The 23,755-nt window shown below is 42.9% G+C and overlaps 1 protein-coding gene across 1 annotated transcript in view; it reads right to left on the bottom strand.

The window, feature by feature from the left end:
* Nucleotides 1-8,283: 8,283 nt before the first annotated feature.
* The window catches only part of LOC115418533 (TSC22 domain family protein 2-like), a 35,338-nt gene continuing 19,866 nt past the window's right edge, over nt 8,284-23,755 (bottom strand). The window contains exons 2-3 of the mRNA XM_030133037.1: nt 9,913-9,964; nt 8,284-9,277 (exon numbers count right to left, since the gene is read on the bottom strand). Coding sequence (XP_029988897.1) covers nt 8,972-9,277; nt 9,913-9,964 — 358 coding nt within the window. The 3' untranslated portion in view covers nt 8,284-8,971. The remainder of the gene's footprint in view (nt 9,278-9,912; nt 9,965-23,755) is intronic.

Genomic DNA, 23,755 nt, shown 5'->3' with positions numbered 1-23,755 from the left:
ACAATGCACTTGGTCCATCGATGTTCACGCATCACTATCCCATCACGAAAGAATGTAACATCCTGTATTATAACGACCAGTATTTCTGGGTGAGGCCATGAACTTATTGAACAGCCCTCGTATACACACACACACACACACACACACACACACACACACACACACATATATATATATATATATATATATATATATATATATATATGTATATATATAGTGCTCAACACTTCAACAGCAGTCAAATGTATTGAATATGGTTCCACAGAACTACTGTCCAGTCCTGTTCATGTGTGGTGGGTCCATCTAGTGGTTGAACAGGAACACCACAATAAACAGTAACAGTGTAAAGTGACCTCTGGGTCTTCTCTGTGTTCTAATCACACCCACTGAAGAGTCATCTGAGCCATCAGCAGGAGGAGCCACTGGTTTGTACACAAACCCCATCAGGGACTTTCAGATCAATACCTAAAGACATGCTCTGGATCATGATACTAATATTTACTTTAAATGCAAATGAGCCTGCTGACCACGCCCCTTTCCATATACTACATCATCTTGACAGCTTTAACAGGTTTATAATTGGTTCATTTTTCTCATTGTGCTGTCCTCATATTATTGTTTGGACTGGAACTGGACTCTGGTTTGGACTGGAACTGGACTCTGGTTTGGACTGGTAAACACCGTCACAGACAGATGAGAAGCAGGACTGACAGAGGCAGATGTTGTGGTCCAAGGCAGAAGGCCAGTGGGTTTACCGGGGCAGAGACGAGGAGGCGTGGTCAGGAACAGGTGAGGTCATAACCAGGAAATCAGGTAAGAGCAGAATGCTGGAAAGTCAGGCATAGTACAAAGACAAACTGGCACCGAGTGAGTGGAGCAGAGCCGCTGATAAATGGGCCAGATGATTAGATACAGCTGGGACATACAAGTGGAAGTGAAGACATCAATGAGGTCAGACTGGGACACACCTACGACGTACATGTGGAACATCTACCTGATCAGAACCATGGGTAATTCAAACAAACGAACAAACAAAAAGCAATGGAAATACTGTTCTTTATGTAAACTACATCTAACAGAGTGATGGATGGATGGATGGATGGATGGATGGATGGATGGATGGATGGATGGATGGATGGATGGATGGATAGATAGATAGATAGATAGATAGATAGATAGATAGATAGATAGATAGATAGATAGATAGATAGATAGATAGATAGATAGATAGATAGATAGATATGGAACTCTTCATTTTGAAGCTTTCTCAAATATTCTAGAACAGATATTCTATAAAACTATACCATTGTCTGATATAATGTTGTGGCTCAGAACAGCTGACTGAAGGTCGTCTAAAACAGCTCCTTCATGTCCCTGAAGGAACTGAAGGCTGATTCAATTACATGTAACTTTGTCAAACTAAGGGAATTGGATTCACATGGAGGCGTCTGCAAAAGCAAAAACAAACATATGTTTGTGGATCAAAGAAGTGCAGCTCCTCCGTTCTGAGCCGTTTAGAGGAGGGCTGTCAGGTTCTACATTCAGCCCAACATGATCTGAAGTGGATCAGAACCAGCCCAATAAGAATAGATTAAAACACAAATAATGTCAACTCCAAACTATCCTATATGTTTTATACTGAAAAGCGTAAAATTACCTTATGAAAATATTTGTATCTACAAATTATCCTTTAAAAATGTGAAGAACTTGAAGAACTATGAACAACTATGGCGCTGACCTGAGAGGAACTGTAGGTTCAAGATCCTCTGACCCAATTCAGTCCTTTCCTTTCTTGGTTATTTTCAGTTGAATAACCTCTCAGCTGACATGTCTGTTGACATGGCGACATGGCCCTGTTGTTTTTCTGTTGCTAGGTAACCCACTGCTGTGATGATTCTATGATTCTGGACATAGGAACGTGATTGGTCATTGGGAGGGAGGACACTGGATTCAAAATGAATGATATGTTCCACAATATTGGTCCGATCAACTTACAGTTTTCACGAGTCTGTTCATTGACCAAAAATACACACACACACACACACACACACACACGCACACACACACACACACACACACACACATACACACACACACACACACACACAGACACACACACACACACACACACACACACACACACACACACACACAGAGTCCATTTCCCTTTTATTATATAGGATTTGAAATTTGTTAAGAAAAATAAGTGTAAATGTAATAATATTGCGCCTCACCTTCTCCTTTACACATGTTCGTACAGATACAGTGGATCTGTAAATACACAGAACATTTAATAACAGGCACAATATTAATACAATTACACTGAATTTTCTTCAGACATTTCAGATTGTTCATATTTTTTCAGGTTCATTTTTTTTCAGGTTGTTCATATTTTTTGTGAAATGATAGTTTGTAAATATAAACATTTTGATATAATGTTACTTTTTTTCTTCACTACAACAAAGAAAAACATGTATAGTTGTCATTATTTATAGGTTTTGATGGTATTTCACTGTTCTGATCCACTTGAGTTTTATTTGGTCTGAATGTAAAACCTGAACTAAATGATTAATATCTTCATTATAATTTTTGCATTTCACAAACTGATCCCAGGGGCCGGACTGGACCCTTTAGTGGGCCGGTTTTGGCCCATGGGCCGTATGTTTAACTCCTGTGATTTAGAGGAAGGATGGCATCTAGACTTTCAGACCCTGAAACAGTGTTTGGTTCAGTTTGTTGAACACAGACACAAAAACCAAACATATGTTCAAACCAGGGTGAATGATGGAGGAGGTCCAGGAGGAGGTTCTGGGGTCTAAAGTTCAGTTCAGTTCACATCCGAACCTGAGTGTTAGTTGGACTCATCTCCCACTGGACCACTGGGTGACAGTGGACGGAGGACATGAACCAGAGTGGGAACCGTCTATGGGTCCAGTCCAAAGATCCAGTCCTAGGGTCCAGTCCACAGGTCCAGTCCTAGGGTCCATTCCAATGGTCCAGTCCAAAGGTCCAGTCCAAGGGTCCAGTCCCAGGGTCCAGTCCAAGGGTCCGGTCCAAGGGTCCAGTCCAAGGGTCCGGTCCAAGGGTCCAGTCCAAGGGTCCGGTCCAAAAGTCCAGTCCAAGGGTCCAGTCCAAGGGCTGGGCAGACCTTCAGTCAATGGTCCACATGACTCTGACCAGTGCCTTTGTGTTTGAATCCCTCAGGTCTTCTGTTCCTTTTACTCTGAAGTAACAACAGAAAAGTAGATTTTTTTTAAATAAATTGAGTTGAATCCTGAGGTCAGTCGAGTTGAACCATTGATTCATTTCCAAAGCTGAATGTGGGCCATGGTTTCAGTGTGTGACCGTAGTGGGTTAAGGCTGATCATTTAGATCTGGTCCACATCTGATGGTCAAATCAAAGTCCATCTCCTTGTGAACGAAGCTGACAATCTTCAACTCAAATGTAAAATCTGTTCTCCTAACGGTTCAGAACGTGACAACTGACCTCAAACATCTTCAAGCAGTTACAGGCATTTGTCAGTCGAAGACTCCGATACATCCTTGGAATATTCTGTCCAAATAGAAGAACCAACAACCATCTGTGGCACTGCACAGAACAGGAGAGGATCCACACCACTACCAGATGTAGGAAAAGGACATGGATGGAGAAGGAAGAGGGGGTGACCAAGACATCCAAGAACAACTGTCACAGAGGAACATCAGGAGATAGATGTGTGGTGGGACCAGTTAGAGCAGGCAGCTGAGAACAGTTCACTGGAGAACCCTGGTGGAGAACCCTGGTGGAGAACACTGGTGGAGAACCCTGGTGAAGACCCTAAGCTCCTGTAGGTGTGACGAGGGTTGATGCTGCGTTCCAAAGTGCTGGGAGGTCGAATACAGACCTGATCAAAATCTTAAGACCAGTTGAAAAATAGCTAGAATTTACCTTTTGCACATTTGGATCTTAATGAGGTTTTAAGTAGAGCTACAATATACAAAAGCAAGAAGGGGGAGTGAGACAAAAAGCACTTTGAAAAAGTCATTTATTGAAAACAACAGGTAAACTGAAATAGGCTGTTTATCAGCTGATCAAAAGTTTAAGACCATCGCTCAAAAAATTACAAAAAACTCTCCAAACCAGAACAAAAAAAGTTCTCAGTAGGACTCAGTAATGAGTAGCTCCACCGTTCTTGTTAATCACTTCATAAATTCGTTTGGCCATGCTTGATGCGAGTGTTTCCAGGAGGCTGGTGGGAACATTGCTCCAAGTGGTGAAGATGGCTTCACGAAGGGCATCAACTGTGTGGAACTGATGGCCATTTTTATAAACTTCCCTTGCCATCCATCCCCAAATGTTCTCTATGGGATTTAAATCAGGGGAACATGCGGGATGGTCCAAAAGAGTGATGTTATTCTCCCTGAAGAAGTCCTTCATCAAGCGAGCATTGTGAACTGCAGCGTTGTCCTGTTTTTAAACCCAGCTGTTCCCACACAGACCAGGGCCCTCAGTCATGAGGGATGCCCGCTGCAACATCTGCACATCACCAGCCGCCGTTTGACCACCCTGCCCCACCTGAAGCTCCAGTGTTCCACTGAATGAAAAAGCACCCCAGATCATGATGGACCCCCCTCCACTGTGCCGGGTAGGAAACATCTCAGGTGGGATCTCCTTGTCATGCCAGTAACGTTGGAAGCCATCTGGACCGTCAAGGTTCCATTTTTTCTCATCAGAGAATAAAACTTTTTTCCACCTTTCAGTGTCCCATGTTTGATGCTCCTGGCAAAGTCTAAACGGGCAGTTTTGTGGCGTTGTAGGAGACGAGGTCTTTGAATTGTTTTTTTGTTTTTGAAACCCTTTTCCCGCAGATGCCGTCTGATGGTTACTGCGCTGCAGTCGGCACCAGTAAGGGCCTTCATTTGGGTCGAGGACCGCCCTGAGTCTTGACGGACAGTCAATCGGATCCTCCGGCTCAGCGCAGGTGTAATTTTTTTGGGTTTACCACTTGACTTTTTTGTTCCATAATGCTCAGGATCTGTCCAAAAATGTAGAATGACTGTCTTACTGAGTCCAACCTCAGCAGCAATGGCACGCTGCCAGAGGCCTTGTTTATGCAGCTCGACGATCCGACCACATTCAAGAAGAGAAAGCTTCTGAGCTTTAGCCATCAGGAGGGCATGACCGTGTGAATGCCCGACAGAAAATGAGAATTTTGAGCAGATTTTGGCTTTTATAGCCTGCGGTCTTAAACTTTTGATCAGCTGATAAACAGCCTATTTCAGTTTACTTGTTGTTTTCAATAAATGACTTTTTCAAAGTGCTTTTTGTCTCACTCCCCCTTCTTACTTTTGTATATTGTAGCTCTACTTAAAACCTCATTAAGATCCAAATGTGCAAAAGGTAAATTCTAGCTATTTTTCAACTGGTCTTAAGATTTTGATCAGGTCTGTATGTCCCGCCTGGAGTGACCCACCTCAGAGCATTCCAGACTGTCCATGTTGAACATAAACCGTAGGAGCGCAGATCCAAGCTCCTATTGGCTGTTGGACCATGGACAGTCCAGAGTTCTCACATACACAAACCAGATGGAAATCAGATCATTATACACTGAACAGTTTTTTTCCTTTGCAAACTGTGCCGCCGTCATTGTGTTGACGTCATGTCGTAGTTCGTGGTGAGGTTGGGGTACTTGGATGTGGTCCCACTTTGTAACTAGGACCTCCAGCTTCAACAGGAGTTCATGCAGTTTATCCAGTTGGACGTCGGAAACTTCCACCTCCCAACACTTTGGGAGGCACCACTAGACCATGTCTGGTGGACTAGGTGGGGTTCAAGGGAATGCAGAGAACCCCCTTCCCTCCAGGGATGGAACAGGTGAACTCATAGGAACACGTACTGGACTTGGACGGTCTGGTGAGTAGGATGAAATATTGGACACATCCCTTTTAGATGAACCGCTGTTGTCTTTATTACTGCAGATTGACACGCAGAAACCAAGACAACTGAGAATACCGCCTTAAAACATCAATATGCAGAAGATGGAGTTTAAGGAACCAGCCTATGGATCCTCACATGAAGAGTTAAAGTTGGTCGTGTTTTAGCTTTGAAAAGGAAACATGACATGTATGATTGACATGAACTGATAAGACTAGTGGATCACCAGGGATTAGACAGACCCATCAGGAGAGGGTTTAGGTTAAAGGTGGATGTTTGGGTCTTTATGGGTAGGGACGTTGGGGTCTTTAAGGGTTAAAGGTGGACGTTTGTGTCTTTAAGGGTTAAAGGCGGACATTTGGGTCTTTATAGGTTAAAGGTGAAGGGTGTTTGGGTCTTTAATGGTTAAAGCAGTGGTTTCCAACCTTTTTTGGCTCGTGACCCCATTTAACATCACAAATTTCTGGCGACCCCAGATATTCAAAACTGAGACTTTTTTTTTTTTTTGCTAAAATCAATTTGTTTTTGACCATGTAATAGTTCGCTATACTGTGTTTCACATAAACATTAATTTTAGAGGACATTTAGTCTATATAATGTATATTATTCTGGACGGAGGCAGAAAATCCAGGTGTAGATTACTGCAAAAAGTGAGAACTTTATTTTCCTTGGTCAGGATATGTACAGTCAGTCCAGCTGTGATTTACAAGGCTGACAATTAATACTGAACAAACAAGAACTCAAACTATGAATTATGAAAGAGCTGCAGCATCTGAAACTGACCACAATGAACATCTGACACAAACAGAACCACAGTGCTGCAGTTTCAGACTCGGTTTGTCTGTTATGGATTGGGATTGTCCCTGTCAACTCACCATAAATTTTTTTATTAGTAAGTTTTGTATTTTTATCAATTACTAGAAATTTCAGGTGACCCCAAATGAATTCCAAGCAACCCCACGTTGGGTCCTGACTACAAGGTTGAAAAACACTGGGTTAAAGGTGGACGTTTGGGTCTTTAAGGGTTAAACTGAACTCTTATTGGTCAAAACGCTGTGATGTGTCTGAAAAACCACTGGTGAACATTTCAGTCATTGTGTTCAAATCTAACATCAAACTTAACCAGTTTTCTACTCACTGAAATAATGTTGGGAATAATTGAGAACGCGACCAACTTTAACTTCACTAAACCTGACGTGTGTATGTGTAAAGGTCAGGATTAAATATATGATGAGATGAAAAATAAATGTTTTTGAAAACTGATGTTAATACTGTTGTTCAGACACTGACTCACAGAAGGAATAAAAACCCAAAACCAGTTTTTAATAAATGTAATTTATTTGAAACTGAAAACTAAAACTGTGACGAGCACATTCCAAGGGCGTGGTTTGGACCTGGTCCGGACCTGGTCCAAGGCTCAGTGGTCTGTCAGATCCAGTCCACCTACATCCACAGCATCACCTTCAGATGACAGAAAAACTACAGAGAAATGAGTCCGTTGGTGAAACAGGAGGAAAGGAAAACCTCCACCCTGTCCACAATCTGATTGTACAGTGAACCGAGCCTTTGGGTTTGGTTCTGAACCCAGACCAGCTGACCACAGCAGGCAACGGCACCAGAGGTACAAAAGACCTGACCCAGACCTCCAACAGAGTCCTCAACAGTCCACAACAGTCCAGGGTCCTGGGTCCAGGTGACCAGTCCACGGTTGGTTCTGTGGGTTAGCGTTGGTTCAGTCCACATGTGAACGCAGCGTTTATTCCAAACATTCAAACCTGTAGAACCCGTTCCTCTGCAGATGGAATTCAAACAGCTTTAAGATGGAAAACTGAAAATGGCTCCTTCAGTGAAAACCCTTCATCTATTCCACTCCCCTCATCCTCTCCTATTGTTTCATTTCTTTCTTTCTTTCTGGAACCAGTTCTGATAAAAACAGGAGGTTTGAGAACAGATGAACAGATGTAAACAGACTGAGTTCATGGAACGGCTGCAGACAACGACACAGCTCTGTATCTTTGGTTATTAAGTCGCTCACAACAATGTTCACAGCTTTTCACCCCCCCCCCCCCCATTACATTTCATTTTTGACAAAGTCTAGAAAAAGTAGATGAATAGTTTTCTTTTTCCATAAACATCCCCATCACACACATCTCATATCTGAACAGACATTCTGCTGTACAAAACCTCCAAATGTTTAATACTTTACACTTTCCAAACTCTACATTGGACCTGCTCTCCACCAATCAGAGGCCAGGCTTTACTGTGGCTTCTGCACTTATTGCCTTTTACTAACATCTACGACCCATGGAATACCTGACAAAACATCAACAGATGTGTTTTTGTCTGGTTTTTAATAAGTATCTGTTTTTACATTGTTCATTTTTAGATTCTGAAAATAGCAGCCCTGAAATAAATAAATGCAAATACTACAACTGAACTAATGAAAACAAAAACTCATTAAAGGACGGAGGCTCCGACTAAACGACACTCTTCTGATGCAGAAAACAACACAGGGCCTGAGGATGATGGACTCCTGCTCCACCTCCTGCTCCGCCTCCTCCATTCATGGGGGTTTAGACCCCACCTCCCCTCCCCCTGGGCTTTCCGGCCCTCACCGATGTGGGGGGTGGGGCTACACGGGCCCCTAGCAAAGCTGTGTTGCCCCCTGTTCAGCACTTGCCCCAACAAAACCAGTTGTCTGTGACCTTTGACCCCATCTCCTACACAACAGCAGCAAATTGTGCTATGGGTCACTGTTCGCTCCTCTACTGGGGCACAGGAGCAGAAGAAGACTGTCCAGCGGTAGATGTCCTCCTGATGCATAGGCCAGGGGATGGAGCGCGCGCGCACACGCACACACACACACACACACACACACACACACACACACACACACACTGAAGCAGGGCTCTGAGGACGATCAGTCCTTAAATGGAGCAGAGGAAACAAAGAGCTGAGAAGACCTTCACCATGGAGAGGACCTCCTGTGTCTGTCCTAATCAGATCCTCTGCTCCGTCTGTGGGAGGCGTGTCTGCATGTGTCTGGGGGGTGTGGCCTCATGCTGAGGTGATGTTGGGCTGGTGTGGGACACTCTGGACACCCTCATAGTGGGCATGGCTGGTGCTGTTGTTGTTCGTTGAAGCCGGATGTTGTTGCTGCTGCTGTTGTAGCAGTGACGGCGTGCTGCTGCTCTGACTCAGCTGATTGGACAGCTGACCCAGCTGCTCTGAGTTGGCGAGTGATTTCAGAACGGCGTTCTCACGCTCTAAAACAGAGTTTCTCTCATACAGCTCCTTGATCTGCTCCTTCAGAACCTCCACCTCCTCGCGGACAGCGTACATCAGATGACTCTTCACTAAGTCCTGTATGAGGACACAGAAGAAGAGAAGAAGACATTAGTAAAGACAAATGTCCAAAAGTATCAAAGGTTGGATGCTTCTGGTCTGTCTTCTGTCTGTACCACGCAGGTTTTCTGTGGTTTCCATCACATTTACCATCAGGTGCATTCAGGCAGACGTCCCTGAGCACCTCCAACAGCAGCTCAGTGCTTCTAATGGATGTGCTAATGCTAATGCTACGTAGGTCATTTGACTGGATGGGTCAAATACAGATGGACAAAATAAACAAGTTAACATTTAACTGTTTTTACACAGTAAAGACATGCTTTTCTATTTCAGAAAAAAAAGAGCTCCAGAGGGTCAGACCTTCACCGCAGCACTAAGGACTTATAAACACTTGGTATAGGGGTGTGTGTGTCTGTGTGTCTGTGTGTGTGTGTGTGTGTGTGTGTGTGTGATCAAATGACATGAGCTTTCATGATGCACATTCAGTTTCTGTCCATGTTATGTTGATGTTACTCATCTCAAGGACCGTTTTTTCACTTATTGGTGGCAGTGGAAAACCCATTCAGAAATGCATCATCATCATCATCATCATCATCATCCAGACTGACACAAAACAGAACTTGTGGTCCTTCTTTCATGTGTGGAAAACTCACCATAGCCTGTTCGATCTTGTTATCGATGGCAACAACACTGGCACCAGATGAACTGTGGACACAAACAGTAGAGTCAGCACATCATGACCATGGACTGAACACAGATACTAGAGACACACCTGCACTCAGACTGGAACAGAACTAGAACTGGGACTAGAACTAGAACTGGGACTAGGACTGGGACTAGGACTGGGACTAGGACTGGAACTAGGACTGGGACTAGGACTGGAACTAGGACTGGGACTAGGAGTGTTCCATGTCAACTATAAACATATAGATGTGTGTGTCGTCCCCCCACCCCACCCACACACACACACACACTCCCACCCACGTGAGTCACAGTCACAGATCTATGTACAGAGCCATGCAGCTCCTTAAACACAACATGGGAGGGGGGGCAGTTTTTAAAGGCAGTAAAGGCTTTTGTCCAGAAACACTCGTGTTTTTGATCCACACTGGAGGTGGGCGGGGCCATGTGTGGAGAAGCTCTGACACAAACACAAGTGGGAACAGGACGTGCAGATGTGACCCAGGTTCCTGGAACTGGATGATCTAATGGTACTGAGACATACGGAGGAAAACTAGATGGAAGTCCAGCCCACAGAGCTGATATCAAACTACAAACGGCAAAGTTACTTCACAAAGTTAAGGAAAAAATAAGGAAATCAGGTGAAAAATGAGCAAAGCACTAGAGCTCCACCGTTTATGAAAGTGCATGAAAGTCTGACCCAGACATTGAATCAGGTTCATCTCCTCATGTGAACAAACAGACCTTACAGAGCAGTAGACATGTGCAGACCACCATGTACTGAGTGTCCCGGCCCATGGGGACAAAGACCCTGTGAACCCGTAAAAACCCCTAATAAGGACCAGCTTGGACCTTCACTGACTTCTGCACATTCACACAGGAACCAAAGTTCTGGAGTCCAAAGAATCAGCCGACGATGGATGACTACAACCAAAAGCAAACACCTTTAAAAAGTCTAGAACCAAACCGCAAACAGAACCCAGCCAGACCTGAGTCCAACCCCAAACAGAACCAGCCAGACCTGAGTCCAACCCCAAACAGAACCAGCCAGACCTGAGTCCAACCCCAAACAGAACACACCAGTCAGTCCAGTACCTGAAGCATCTGGGCCTGTAGGACACCAAGGGTCCAGGGTAGGTGGGTGAAGTCCCTGGTGAACAGGACAGACTGGAGCTCATCCTGCAGCGCATCCTGACGGTGCTGAAGGCTGCGGACGTCCTCTGTGTGTTTAAGTCCTCTGTGTGTATGTTTAGGTCCTCTGTGTGTGTGTGTGTATGTTTCGGTCCTGTGTGTGTGTGTATATGTGTGTGTGTGTGTGTATGTTTAGGTCTTGTGTGTACGTTTCCAGCCGTGTGCGTGTGCTTGTGGCAGACTCAGGAGGCGAGTGCTTCTTAAAGCCTTGGCTCATCACATGGGGATGAAAACAGGGGGCGGAGCATGGTCTCTAACTCCGCCTCTGAATTGACTCACTGTTTACTGCCAGAGAATTACACAACTCCAGTTCAGACATATTCCAGGTTTAATCTAATGACCTGGTTCTGAGACGTTCTGTCATGAACTTGCTCTGCTTTTCCTAAACGTTTCAATAATGACATTGAATTAACCCGGGCTGATCTTATCATTTCCACATGTTAAATGTCTATATGAAAAGTCTGTAACTTACCTGAGCATCTGTATATTCACCACAAACACTCTAAAGGTCAGTCAGACCTGGTCATGAGGTGAAATCAACCCCCCCCCCCCCCCCCCCCCCCCCCCCGAGTCCAGTCCACTGAGGCCACTGGGGGGTGGACTCCAGTGTTCTACTACTGATCTACAGTGTTCCACATTTTACCATCTTCTTCCTGCCTTTCTCTCCTCAGGCAGAAAACCAAACAAGTGAGTCACAGGTTGACGCTGACATGCCAGCGTATCCCTTAACTGATGTGGATTCTTTACAGATGACTGTTGAGCCACACACTGTTAAACTGTCACTGATGATGAATGACACCATCTATGATGGGATGACGGTATATGAATTACATTCACTAATAAGCAGGTGGTGATTCTTTTGTGATCTGAAGGCTGATAAAAAAAAAACACAGAGAAACATTCCTGCCTTTGAAATGCATATTTAAAAATCCAGGACAGTGAAAACAGGACTGCTCACTAACATAGAATGGATTCTGTTTTTATTTAGAACACGTTCAAGTGCTACAGTGGTTAAAGTGCACAAACTGATGTGTTGTCATTCTGCAGCCAAGAACAACAAAGAAACAGTACATTTTATTGAAAGAGGAACGCATGAGGCAGTTTATATAAAGGCCACTTACTGCGTTCCCCCCCCCCCCCACACACACACACACACACACACCCCCTGTGGTGCATTCCAGCTCTGGTCTCCTCCGGGCCTGAGGCCGTGGACAGACATGTGTGTCAGAGCCACCGTCACATGAACACACGTCCTTCCAACCCAACCATCATGTTCTCCATGGAATGAACCAGAACACTACTGCCAACATGGACTACTACATTCTTCAATCCCACATGCACACACAGCATACGCCTTCCAGGTCCACTGTGTCAGCTGACAAATATATTTTATGCAAATATTTCATGCAAATATTTCCGTAATATATGCGTGATTTATGTATGATTTATTGTCATGTTTTTTATTTACTGCTCCACATCACAGACGTGTTGAAGAAACGTCTGGTCCATCACATAACACTTCCACAGTGTCAGAAAAGTCCGATTATTTCCACTATAACACAGATGCACTGGCACACGTCCTGGTCTCTGAGCATACAAACAGTCACTGTGGGGGGGCACAGCTGAACAAATCAGACCTCAGCCCTGTCATCTGAGGAGTGGATTCACAAACTACAGCTGGAGGGAGGGGGGCTAGACCTGGACTAGACCTGGAGTAGTCCTGGACTAGACCTGGGCCTGACCTGGACTAGAACTGGGCTAGACCTGTACTAGACCTGAAGTAGACCTGGATTAGACCTGGAGTAGACCTGGACTAGACCTGAAGTAGACCTGGATTAGACCTGGACTAGACCTGGACTAGACCTGAAGTAGACCTGGATTAGACCTGGACTAGACCTGAAGTAGACCTGGACTAGACCTGGAGTAGACCTGGACTAGACCTGAAGCAGACCTGGATTAGACCTGGACTAGACCTGAAGTAGACCTGGACTAGACCTGGAGTAGACCTGGAGTAGTCCTGGACTAGACCTGGAATAGTCCTGGAGTAGTCCTGGACTAGACCTGGGCCTGACCTGGACTAGAACTGGGCTAGACCTGGAGTAGACCTGGACTAGACTTAAAGTAGACCTGGATTAGACCTGGAGTAGACCTGGACTAGACCTGAAGTAGACCTGGACTAGACCTGAAGTAGACCTGGAAAGGTGCACTTTCATATATAAACCAGATGGGGGCATCACATCCAATGACCTCAATCAATCAAATTGTATTTATATAGTGTCACATCTTAACAATAGTTATCTGATGACACCCAGAAAGAGAAAGAGAGAGAGAGAGAGAGAGAGAGAGAGAGAGAGAGAGAGAGAGAGAGAGAGCGTGAGAGAGAGAGAAAGAGAGAGAGACAGAGCGAGAGTCCATAAATGTGTTCTACAGGGTGTCCCATAAGTCTCCATACATAGGAGACATAATACATATGGTTCTAACATGTATTTCTTTATATTTCTTCTTTATAGTTCTTCAGCAGTGGAGGACACGCATTGAAATGTGTTCCCGACAAAATGGCAGTCATATAGAGCATATTATATAAATAAAAATGGTTTATGTCAAGAAACGTTTATTTTCCTATGTATGGAGACTTATGGGACACCCTGTATAGTGGTTTGTATTGTGATGTTCAGGTAAAATGACCTATTCCACAGCCAGTTTTCAGACAAATTACATCATTTGGAAAATTTAGTTTTTACAGTTTTATATTGAAAGGTGTTTAGATTTTGTCACAGTAATCTTCCATGTAAAGTCTTTCAGTTTGAGTTGAGAGTAAACTGATCATTTCTATTGCACATATATAAGTTTATAAACTTATGCAGGGGAACATGGCTGTCATAGTCAACATTAGAAATCTGAGTTGTACTAGATGGAACCAACTGACACAATAGACTCAGATATGAATTACATAGTTAGAAATCTCAGAACACTGACTAAAGTATCAGTCCTTATTGTCCATTAAAGCTGAAATTTGTCTGTTTGACACTCAGTGGACACATTCATCTGTGCTTGTGAACTTGGTGGATACTTGGGGGGGGGGGGGGGGGGCAGTGTTGGGATGCATTGTTTATATAAGGACTGGTTACTGTCGACGCAACGGAGACCTAGACCCAATCCCAATTCACCCCTGGGCCCTCCCCCTTACCCTCCCCTGAGGCCTGTTCTGTCATCATGTTCTAACTTTTGTTTGAGACATAATTCTCCATGTCGTCAGCAGCTAGAACTGTCTCTGTTCCATGGGTTTTGGTCATCTGTTTACGACTATCAACCACAAACCGCAGAAATGAGATCTATAACATTGAAATGACATTAAACGGACGATCACATGATTCAGTTGTTTCTGAAGTAAATCTGTCCATCAGTGTGTTTCTTTGCTCACTGCTGCTCTTTTTTGTTGTGTTTACCTCCATCCGACCAATGATTGGAACTGAATTATGGGAAATTTATCAGACCCTTGTGTTTGCAGTGTGGTCCTGGAAAATCTACATTTGGAGGGTCAAACAGTCCTCCCCCTTAGCCCCTCCCCTCCCACTCATGGAGAACTGGGAAACCCCTACCCCTTCACATGAATGTGCAAAAATGGAGGAGGATGGCTGGGGGGGCGGGGGGGGGGCGGCAAGGGGTGAATTGGGGTTGGGCCTAAAGCTTAGACAGAGCTCTGAGAACACTTGTTGGGAGGTGAAAGTCTGACTGTTCCTCAGCAGGTCACAGGTAGGTGTGTGTGCTGCCACCATGCTCCTCATGAACAGAATGGAACCTTCAGCTGTTACATAACCTTCAGACTTCTGCACAAACAACACTGCACCCTGCATGTCCCCATGAGACATTTGGAGTCATTTCTTAGTCAACGACCCAGACAACAGGGATCATGAGACGAAATCAAGGCCCTCAGGAGCTCAACACATACAAGAAGAAGATCTGAATGTGATGGATGAGCCTTATCCAAATGACATAGACAGGCCCATGGTGGGTAATATAGCAGGTCTATGGGGTTATAACATGTCTGTTCCTGGATACCCAGTCTACATGAGTGTCACAGACTGAAGCTCCAAACAGTTCAGAGCTGACCCTCACAGACCCAAACCTAGGCCTCTCATCTAGGGCTGTAGCTAACGATTCTTTTTGAAGTCGAGTATTCTACCAAATATTTCAGCAAATAATCAAGTAATCAGATTTCATCATCACACCATCATGGAAACTTAAATTATTATGGACAACAACAAATCCATAGCCTACAATCTAACCAGCGCTGCTGTGTTTCTCAGTTAGCGATTACGTTAAATTGGCTAATGTTGGCCTACTGTTGAGTGGCAGACGGACACGTACCAGGTGGTGGTTCAGGATGTAGACTTACACACACTGAACCACATTCTGTCTTTTTTTTTTCATTTTGCAGTGATCCAAACCTTGCACATCTTTTGCCTTTTGCAGACGGTCTCCTCACTCTCTTCCACTGAACCAACTTTTGGACTCGGAGTTGTGTGCATCACTGTTTATAGTCTGTGTAGAACACAAGTGACTACTGAAATTAAATTAATAATTAAATGAATACTCGAGACAAAAAAACAATGATTTAAGGATTTTTTTTTTACTTGAATTACTTGAGTACTCGTTACAGCTCTACTCTCATCTGGATCAAAAATCACACAGATGCATCACAGACAAAAGTCTTACAATTAGCCAAACAACTTCTATGTTGCTGTAACAGATGGATGTGTCTTGATCCAGCACCTTTAATGAAACCATTTACTTTGGAGCTTGAAAGTCCAGTCCTCAACCATTTGGCCCCGGGGCCCATGAACTACCAGGGTTTGGAACCCAGCCCTCGTTGCTAGTGGGTTCATAACAGTTGGATCCAGGCACCTCAGTGTTCACATGCCTCTGTATTCAACTCAGTATTTATCACAGGATCAAGGACTTTGTCTCATTTGGGCTTCCACTGGGTTTGAGGCTTCTAACCTTGAATCAGAAATATGGATTATAAGTGATTCATCTTGAAAAAAAGTTTGAAAACTTGGAATGTTGAATAGAATAAGTGATGTATAACTTTCTGCCCTTCGTTATCATCTACGCAGCACATTAGTAGGTCATTCACTAAGGTTTAGCTGCCACTTTATCGTCCCAAATGCAAATGATTTGTCTTTTTCTAAATATTATTTTATGTCATTACTATAGCAGAATCCTAAAAACAGATGTCTGTGGATGTTCATGGAAATATGGTTGGTTCAGGATGACATCTGTGAATTCCTTACTCAGTTATCATCTACAGGGTGTATCAAAAAAATATATACATTTTGAAAAATTACCCCCAGTTCTGCATTTGATAATCTTTGGAATTTTCTTTTCTGGAAGTCGGTAGGTAGGGGATTGGTGGATATTTGTCCAAATTTACAGACCCAGGTTTGGTTTCTGTATCATAAATTGTGTCCACATACATACCTAGTCTGGACAAACTACTGCTGTGGCTAAAATCCAGTGACTGTAGTCCCCATAAATCTGTCTTTCCTTTCTTGTGTGTAATCATATGGTTGATCACAGTTGACTGAGGCCAGTGAAGGGGCTGATGCTGCTTCACTGCAGACCAACCCCAGCTTCACAGTGACTCCTTTCAGCAAATCAACACATCACTTTACCAGAACGTTGACAAATACAAACTGGAACTTGTAATGTAGTTAAACTAAAATAAATGTGTGTCGTACTTGTTGCATGAAAGACATGTTAGTGCTAATGGGAACAGATTTGATCAGAGTAGAGTGGATGTGTCCAGATAAACAGGCATACATGAAACTGGATGGAAAGGTGGAAAAAAAACACAAACTAAACCAATTACTACTTTTACAAAATAAACAAAAGATGACCTACTCTGGACACTTAAGGTGTTACATTTTTCACAAAGTTCTTTTTTTTAGGAATGCTTCTTGCCCTCAAACTGTTTGTGAGTAATCCTGTCTGTACTTTCAACAAGTCCAACTTTGTTGGAGTCGACTGAGGACATAGGGAGGAGGGATGAGGTGCCTCCCTCCAGTTTACCTGCAGTTAGTTGAATGGATCTGGATAAAGCTGAAGTGTTAGTCAGAATGGCTGCAGGCAAACATCAGCTGGATGGTGAACAAACACAAGGGCTCAGGCTTTTGCCAGCTGCGACTCCACACTTGCTCAGCTGCTACCGTTTCTTTATGTAAATACCTTTATATAACAGCTCATCTGGAGTTACTCCTTTGAAGAACATGACTCTATAGACACATGATACATGTGTGCTCATTGTAGGGCTGTGCAATTAATCCATTTTAAATCGGACATTTTAATTAGGATGATTTTTAAAAAAGGGGTAATCATCAAATCAATTTCATCTCTTGTGGCTCCAGGTCGTGCCTCCGGGCTACCGTAGGCTCCTAATCCTATCTGTGACAGCACTCTTTCACAGAAGTCCATGTAATGACCAAGGATCTTAATTCTGTGGTGGGTCTGCAGTAGTGACACCAATATGAGCCGTGGTCCGCACACAGATTCAAATAGAACTGCATGGAGATCACTCATCTCATGTGGTCCACACACACACACAAGACTAATGCATGTCACTGACTTACACTGGTATCATGTGATACCATCACAGATCTGAGATAGGAGCAGTGTATTGTGGGCTGCACATGAAAACGACATGCTGACTTCTGTTGTCTTTTGTAGTTTTACCCAAAAATCAAAATTGAAAATGAAGTTTTAGAGGAAAAAAAAAAAATCAGGATTTTATTTTTGGCCAAAGTCGTGCAGCCCTAGCTCACTGTAGTCATTAATTAAGACTACTGACATAACTGCTCTCACATGTAGATAAATAAGGAACCTCACATGCACCTCCTCCTGAAAGGAACCAGAACGCCAGATACAGTCATGCCAAATATGCAATACTAGAACAAAAAGAAATAACATCTATTCCAAAAAAAAGTTGGGATGCTGTGTGGTGAAAGGTACATAAAACAATCCAATGCTTTGAAAATCTCACAAATTCATGTTTTATTCACAATAGAAGGTAGATAAAAATCATATGTTTAAGATTCAGTGAAATGTCTGAGTGCAAGAGACAAGACTGTAAATCAGTATTAGATGTCTGTGATCCAGTTGGACTGAAGCAGGTTCTGCTTCTGTGCCTATTGGACATTTGGGATGTTTTTTTTTTTTTTTTTTTTAAATTTGCACAAATATATAAAAATGGTCCAAAATGGGTGTGTGTATGTGTGTGTGTATATCTGTGTGTGTGTGTATATACATATACACACACACACACACACACACACACACACACACACACACACACACACACACACACACACAAAGCCTAACCTACAAATATATACCTAAGTGCACTGGGTGTGAATCTGAGTCTCTGTCTGCTCTAACGGACCTTGGTTCTGTCATGAACCAGCAGGAGTTTGTCTCTTGCATGTTTTATTGAACCACAGTCTGTGAGGAACTAAAACCAATTTGGATCATCTCTCTGCTGCTGTAGATGTTTGATTGTGTGCTGTATGTTTGACACTTTGAGAAGTCACAACAGCATAGATACAAATGGCTCTAGATCTGGGGACAAATACAGGATTTGTAGGGAACCTTAAAAAAAAAACAAAACATGGAAGACACAGATTCAGGAGTGTTCCAGGTAGGACATGATGCACCTTACCAATGGCCAGTTAGTAGATACTGTGTGTGTGTGTGTGTGTGTGTTAAGGGGGGGGGGGGGGATAAGATGATTTTCTCACATTTCATGACATGACAAGTCAGCTGCTTGTTCTTTAGACATGATTTGAATTAAATATTTGCTCCCTTAATTCCAAAGTAGATTTTGCTGGCAGCTGGTTGAATAAACATGGCAGACAGTCAATAGCATGAATTAAAGAGCACATGGAAAAGTAGGCGGTGACTGATACGAACCACAAACTGACTTTGAAGGCTTCCAAAGCTGAGATATTGAAATCCAGCACAGGTATTGACATGTTATAGAATAATTATCAAACCGCTAATTATACAATTTCAGCCTTAACAGAAAAACAAACAATTAATGAACGATTACAACCACAAGTGCACCGTTTGTTTGGATTACATAAGACACGAAAACAGATATTCCTCTGAGAATGTACACTTTCACACCATTTTTCTAAATATAGACCTTTATGGACTTAACCTGCTAAATATCTGTACAATTGAGAATGCCAAAATGACAGAAGGCCCACTAAGGAGCCCTCCACAGATCTGAATAAACTCCGACCATAAGCTAGTTCAAGCAGAGCCTCTGGAGAGCATGTTCTTGAGCACAGTCTCGGTTACGGGATCTCTGTGTGATCTGTTATTTGTGCTGCTAAATCCTTGTGGCTCTATAACAGACCTGAGTAGACTACTGCATCTGTGTGACTGGAACGAGGTTCCACTGAACCTTCATATGTTGTTGTTACAAAATGAACCCAGAGACTTCCTCTAGTGCCATGCTGTTCTCCCATTCATAACAAACAGACAAACATGCAGCAAGTCCATCAACTCAGTTTTTACATGTGACTCACACGTTCCTCCACCACGGACACCAAGGTAATAAAAAGTGGGGTGAAAAAGTTTCATACATCAGCCCTTTTTTCTGGATTTGCCAAGAATATAATGGGTTCATTCTGAGCTAATTCCAAGTTTCATGCCAACGGGCCTGGTAGCATTTGACAGACAGGCAAAGGAACATATGAACAGAAATGAAAAGATGCATATAAAATATATTACATTTGTATTTATTTCACAAATATTTATATGTGCATTTAAAAAAAAAGAAAAAGATTGAATTCTTATTGTTTGATCAACAGAGCAAAAGGTTTAGTTAGGATGCTGGCGTTATGTTCTTGTAAAACCACAAATAAGACGTCTTTTAAAACATAATACTGTCTATTTAAAGCACCTCCCAACCACAACGTTATAGAAAGGGAAAGGAAATGTTTTTATAACAAAATAAACAAAACCTCATTAAGCTGGTTTAAAACTGAAAACTTTAAACATGCAATAAAGGTTAGTAAGTCTTGAGGCTGAATGACTTTGTGGACAACAGTTGATTCCATGCTGTAATAAAAATGAAACTAAAGGACTCCAGACATAGCTGAATAACCAGGTCCAGTTGACGTTTTGCTGAATGGTGCGTGAGAGTTAAGGGGTGCAACATGTGGTTTAAGCAGCCAACCCAGGCCACACACACAAAACCCAAACACACTCAGGCTCATACCTAGTGTTGACAGGCTTTGACCCTGGTAATCTGCAAGGCCAAAAAGCCTGGAAGAAAGCAGTGGAGGGGTTCCTGCATTTTATAGGGGGAGGAAGGAGAGATAGCAGAAGCATGAGTAGAACACAGAGAAAGCATGTTGACAGAGTTTTAAAGAAAATAAAAGAGCCTAGCATACTGTAGAGGTCAACGCCACGGCCACGTGACCTTCAACAACTTCATTTAAGTAGTGTCTGAACACACTTGTTCCTGCTTTTCTGATCTCATGATGGACTGAATATTCAAATATTCCTTTGTGGCTAGATGGTTGGTTATCTAGTGGAATGAAACAAATTCTCAAAGAATGTAGTATAGGTAAAGACCACCTGAAGCCAACAGACTTGCTCCAAAGAGCAGAGTCCTTCTGTTGTCCTTCTAGTGAACATAAGGCTTTCATGTCCCACTCTGCGACTGCCAGGACAACCACCAGACTTTCACTGCTTCCATTTATTGAGTTAAATATTGTGTCATGACCTTGACTGTGGGTTGTGCTTAAGTTCAGCATTTTACCGAGTCAGTAAGCTAGCTATTATTTTGCATTAGCTCACCCATGACGGTTTGCAGATGGCTCTGAGCCCTCATTACTGCAGCCCCGCCCCTTTTGCCAGTACAGTGACAGCCAAAGCACAAACTCCTGGTTTCAAATAATAATGTGTCACATTATGGTTCAACTCTGTCATACAGTCCAGTGTCTCCCGCTAACTATACTGACTCCTGTGCCTCAGCATAGTCTATTTTACAGTGTAACAGTCTTATAATAAACTGAAAACATTGTAGCAAGCTGAGTATTAATGGTGCTAGTGATGTAAATTAATTTAAGGATGAAAATGGAGAAACAGCATGACAATTAAACAAACCACACACATTTCACACTATATTCACATGTGCAAGGCACACCAGTGTGCAAAACACACAACCAACCCAACCAACCCAGATTTCAGATTGTATATCCTAAACTGAGCCTTTACTGTTGGTGTCCTCATAGAGCAGTAGATGAGCAGTCAGGTACAGGATCTACCTTCTGAAGATGACTGATGAACCTGCTGTCACTGGCACCCAGCAAAACTGTCAACAGCGATTTATCAAACATCCACACAGTCATCTGTCTTAACTACTTCTGTCATATGCATTAGACCAGGGGTGGCCAACCCTAGTCCTGGAGAGCCACAATCCATCTTGTTACCGCCGCTAGGAGGTATTGTGGCTTTGCTTTGTGTGTTTGCGTGTTTGTTTGTTAGCAGGATAACTCAAAAAGTTATGGACGCAGTTTCATGAAATTTTCAGGAAATGTTGATACTGGCACAAGGAAGAAATGATTAATTTTGGTGGTGATCGGGGGGGCGGGGGCACAGATCTGTCTTGGTGGAGGTGTGCACTCTCCAAGTACTTCTCTTGTTTTAGATGTTTCCCTCTTCCAGCACACCTGATGGTCATTATCAGGCTTCTGCAGACCTTGATGATAGGCTTATCATTTGAATCAGGTGTGTTGGAAGAGGGATACATCTAAAACATGCTGGATTGTGGCTCTCCAGGACCAGGGTTGGCCACCCCTGCATTAGACGGACCAAAGCAGGTTTCTGACTTTGCAACTTGTCTGTGTTGTGTTTTTATATTTGAGCTTGGGTAGAAAGGACACTATTGAGTTCATTACAAAATACAAACAGCTAAATGTTATCTATGTCAGACATAACACAGGATGTAATTAGCAACAGCACATGGTTCTAACTTTACCAAATACAGATACAGACAAGAAAAGCACTCGGAGAGCGCAGACCTCCACCAAGACAGATCTGCCCCCCGATCACCACCAAAATTTAATCATTTCTTCTTTGTGCCAGTATAAACATTTCCTGAAAATTTCATGAAAATCCATTCATAACTTTTTGAGTTATCTTGCTAACAAACACGCATGCACGCAAACACACAAAGCAAAGTGATCACAATACCTCCTGGTGGAGGTAACAATGAGCAGCAGTTCGAGTTTCCCTTTTATCCCTGTTGCGTTTTTTACTCTTCTATTCCATTTTTGTTGAGTGTCATGCTGCTGTTACACTGTAATTTCCCAGTTTGGGAGAAATAAAGTACATTGATCCATCTACTTATATCAGCTAGCTGATATTTTTTGCTTAGGTATAAAATAAAACAAATAATAAATGTCTAAAGACAACAGAATGACACCAAATTGAAAAGTGAACGTAAGGATTTACCCTCAATGGTCTGTGGTGGTGGTTTTTGGATATTTTAGCACCTGTTCTACTGAAATATGTAGTCTATGCTGGAAGTGTGGGGAATTTCAGACATTATAATCTAGAACATAAAGATGTATAAATATACATTATATTTAACAGGCATCAACAATAGAAACCAGAAACGGAATTTATCCACCTTTGTTTAAGTTGACCATGGGCACTGTTGGAGACCCAGGTCTGAACTGACTTCCACGTTTTATTTCCAGAAATAAAGTAAATATGTTTATGACCAGAATTAAAATTAAGTTAAATTAAAACTGCAAGCGGTGTTAAGGCCCTCGCCCTCCCACGCGACCGCCTCCCCATTCGACCGCCGAGACCACAGACAGTGAGAGGACACTGTATTGTGGGCTGGATCCGACATTCTGCGAGATAAGCATAGTGTCATACTTTTGAAAATGATCACTTCATTGCGACCTCATCAAAGCCACGCCCAACATTTGATCAAAAATGTGGGTGATAACTTTTGATCACACATGTGTGTAGGTGATCTTCACCCAGTTTGGTCCAAATTGGATGTAAACCCTAGGAGGAGATGATGAAAGTATGAGGGCTGGGATTTTAGAGGTCCACACTTCCACCCAATATGGCCGACTTCCTGTTGGGTTTAGGGTGGGGCCATAAAATAATTTTTTACTTGTCCTACCATGGGCTATGTCTGGACCAAGTTTAATCTATCACCGTGGAATTTTTTTTTGGTGGGTTCCCATCCGCGCAATGTATGTTCATGTTTTGAGGGGGCGTGGCCAAGTCAATTTTCAATATTTTGAAAACTCTTCTTGCTGGAAAATTCTACTTTTCCACAGTGTAATTTTCAGTCTGTGTACCATTAGTGGAACACAAAGAGTTTTTCAGCAATAGAGTCGTACCAAAATCCCATTCATTTGAAGGGCACAGTTTTGGTGTTGTCATGGCAACACGATTGTAAATAGGGGTGTGTCCTCATTGGCTTTTTGGCTCAGTTTGGCATGAGGGATGTGTGTGCCAAATTTTTTTTGCTTACGTCAAAAAAAATTTTTCACTCCCATTCAAAAACTGTAGGGGGCGTGAGAGAGC

Source organism: Sphaeramia orbicularis, chromosome 4, assembly GCF_902148855.1.
Source record: "Sphaeramia orbicularis chromosome 4, fSphaOr1.1, whole genome shotgun sequence".
NCBI classification, from domain to species: Eukaryota; Metazoa; Chordata; class Actinopteri; order Kurtiformes; family Apogonidae; genus Sphaeramia; species Sphaeramia orbicularis.
This window is presented reverse-complemented; position numbering and strand designations above follow the sequence as displayed.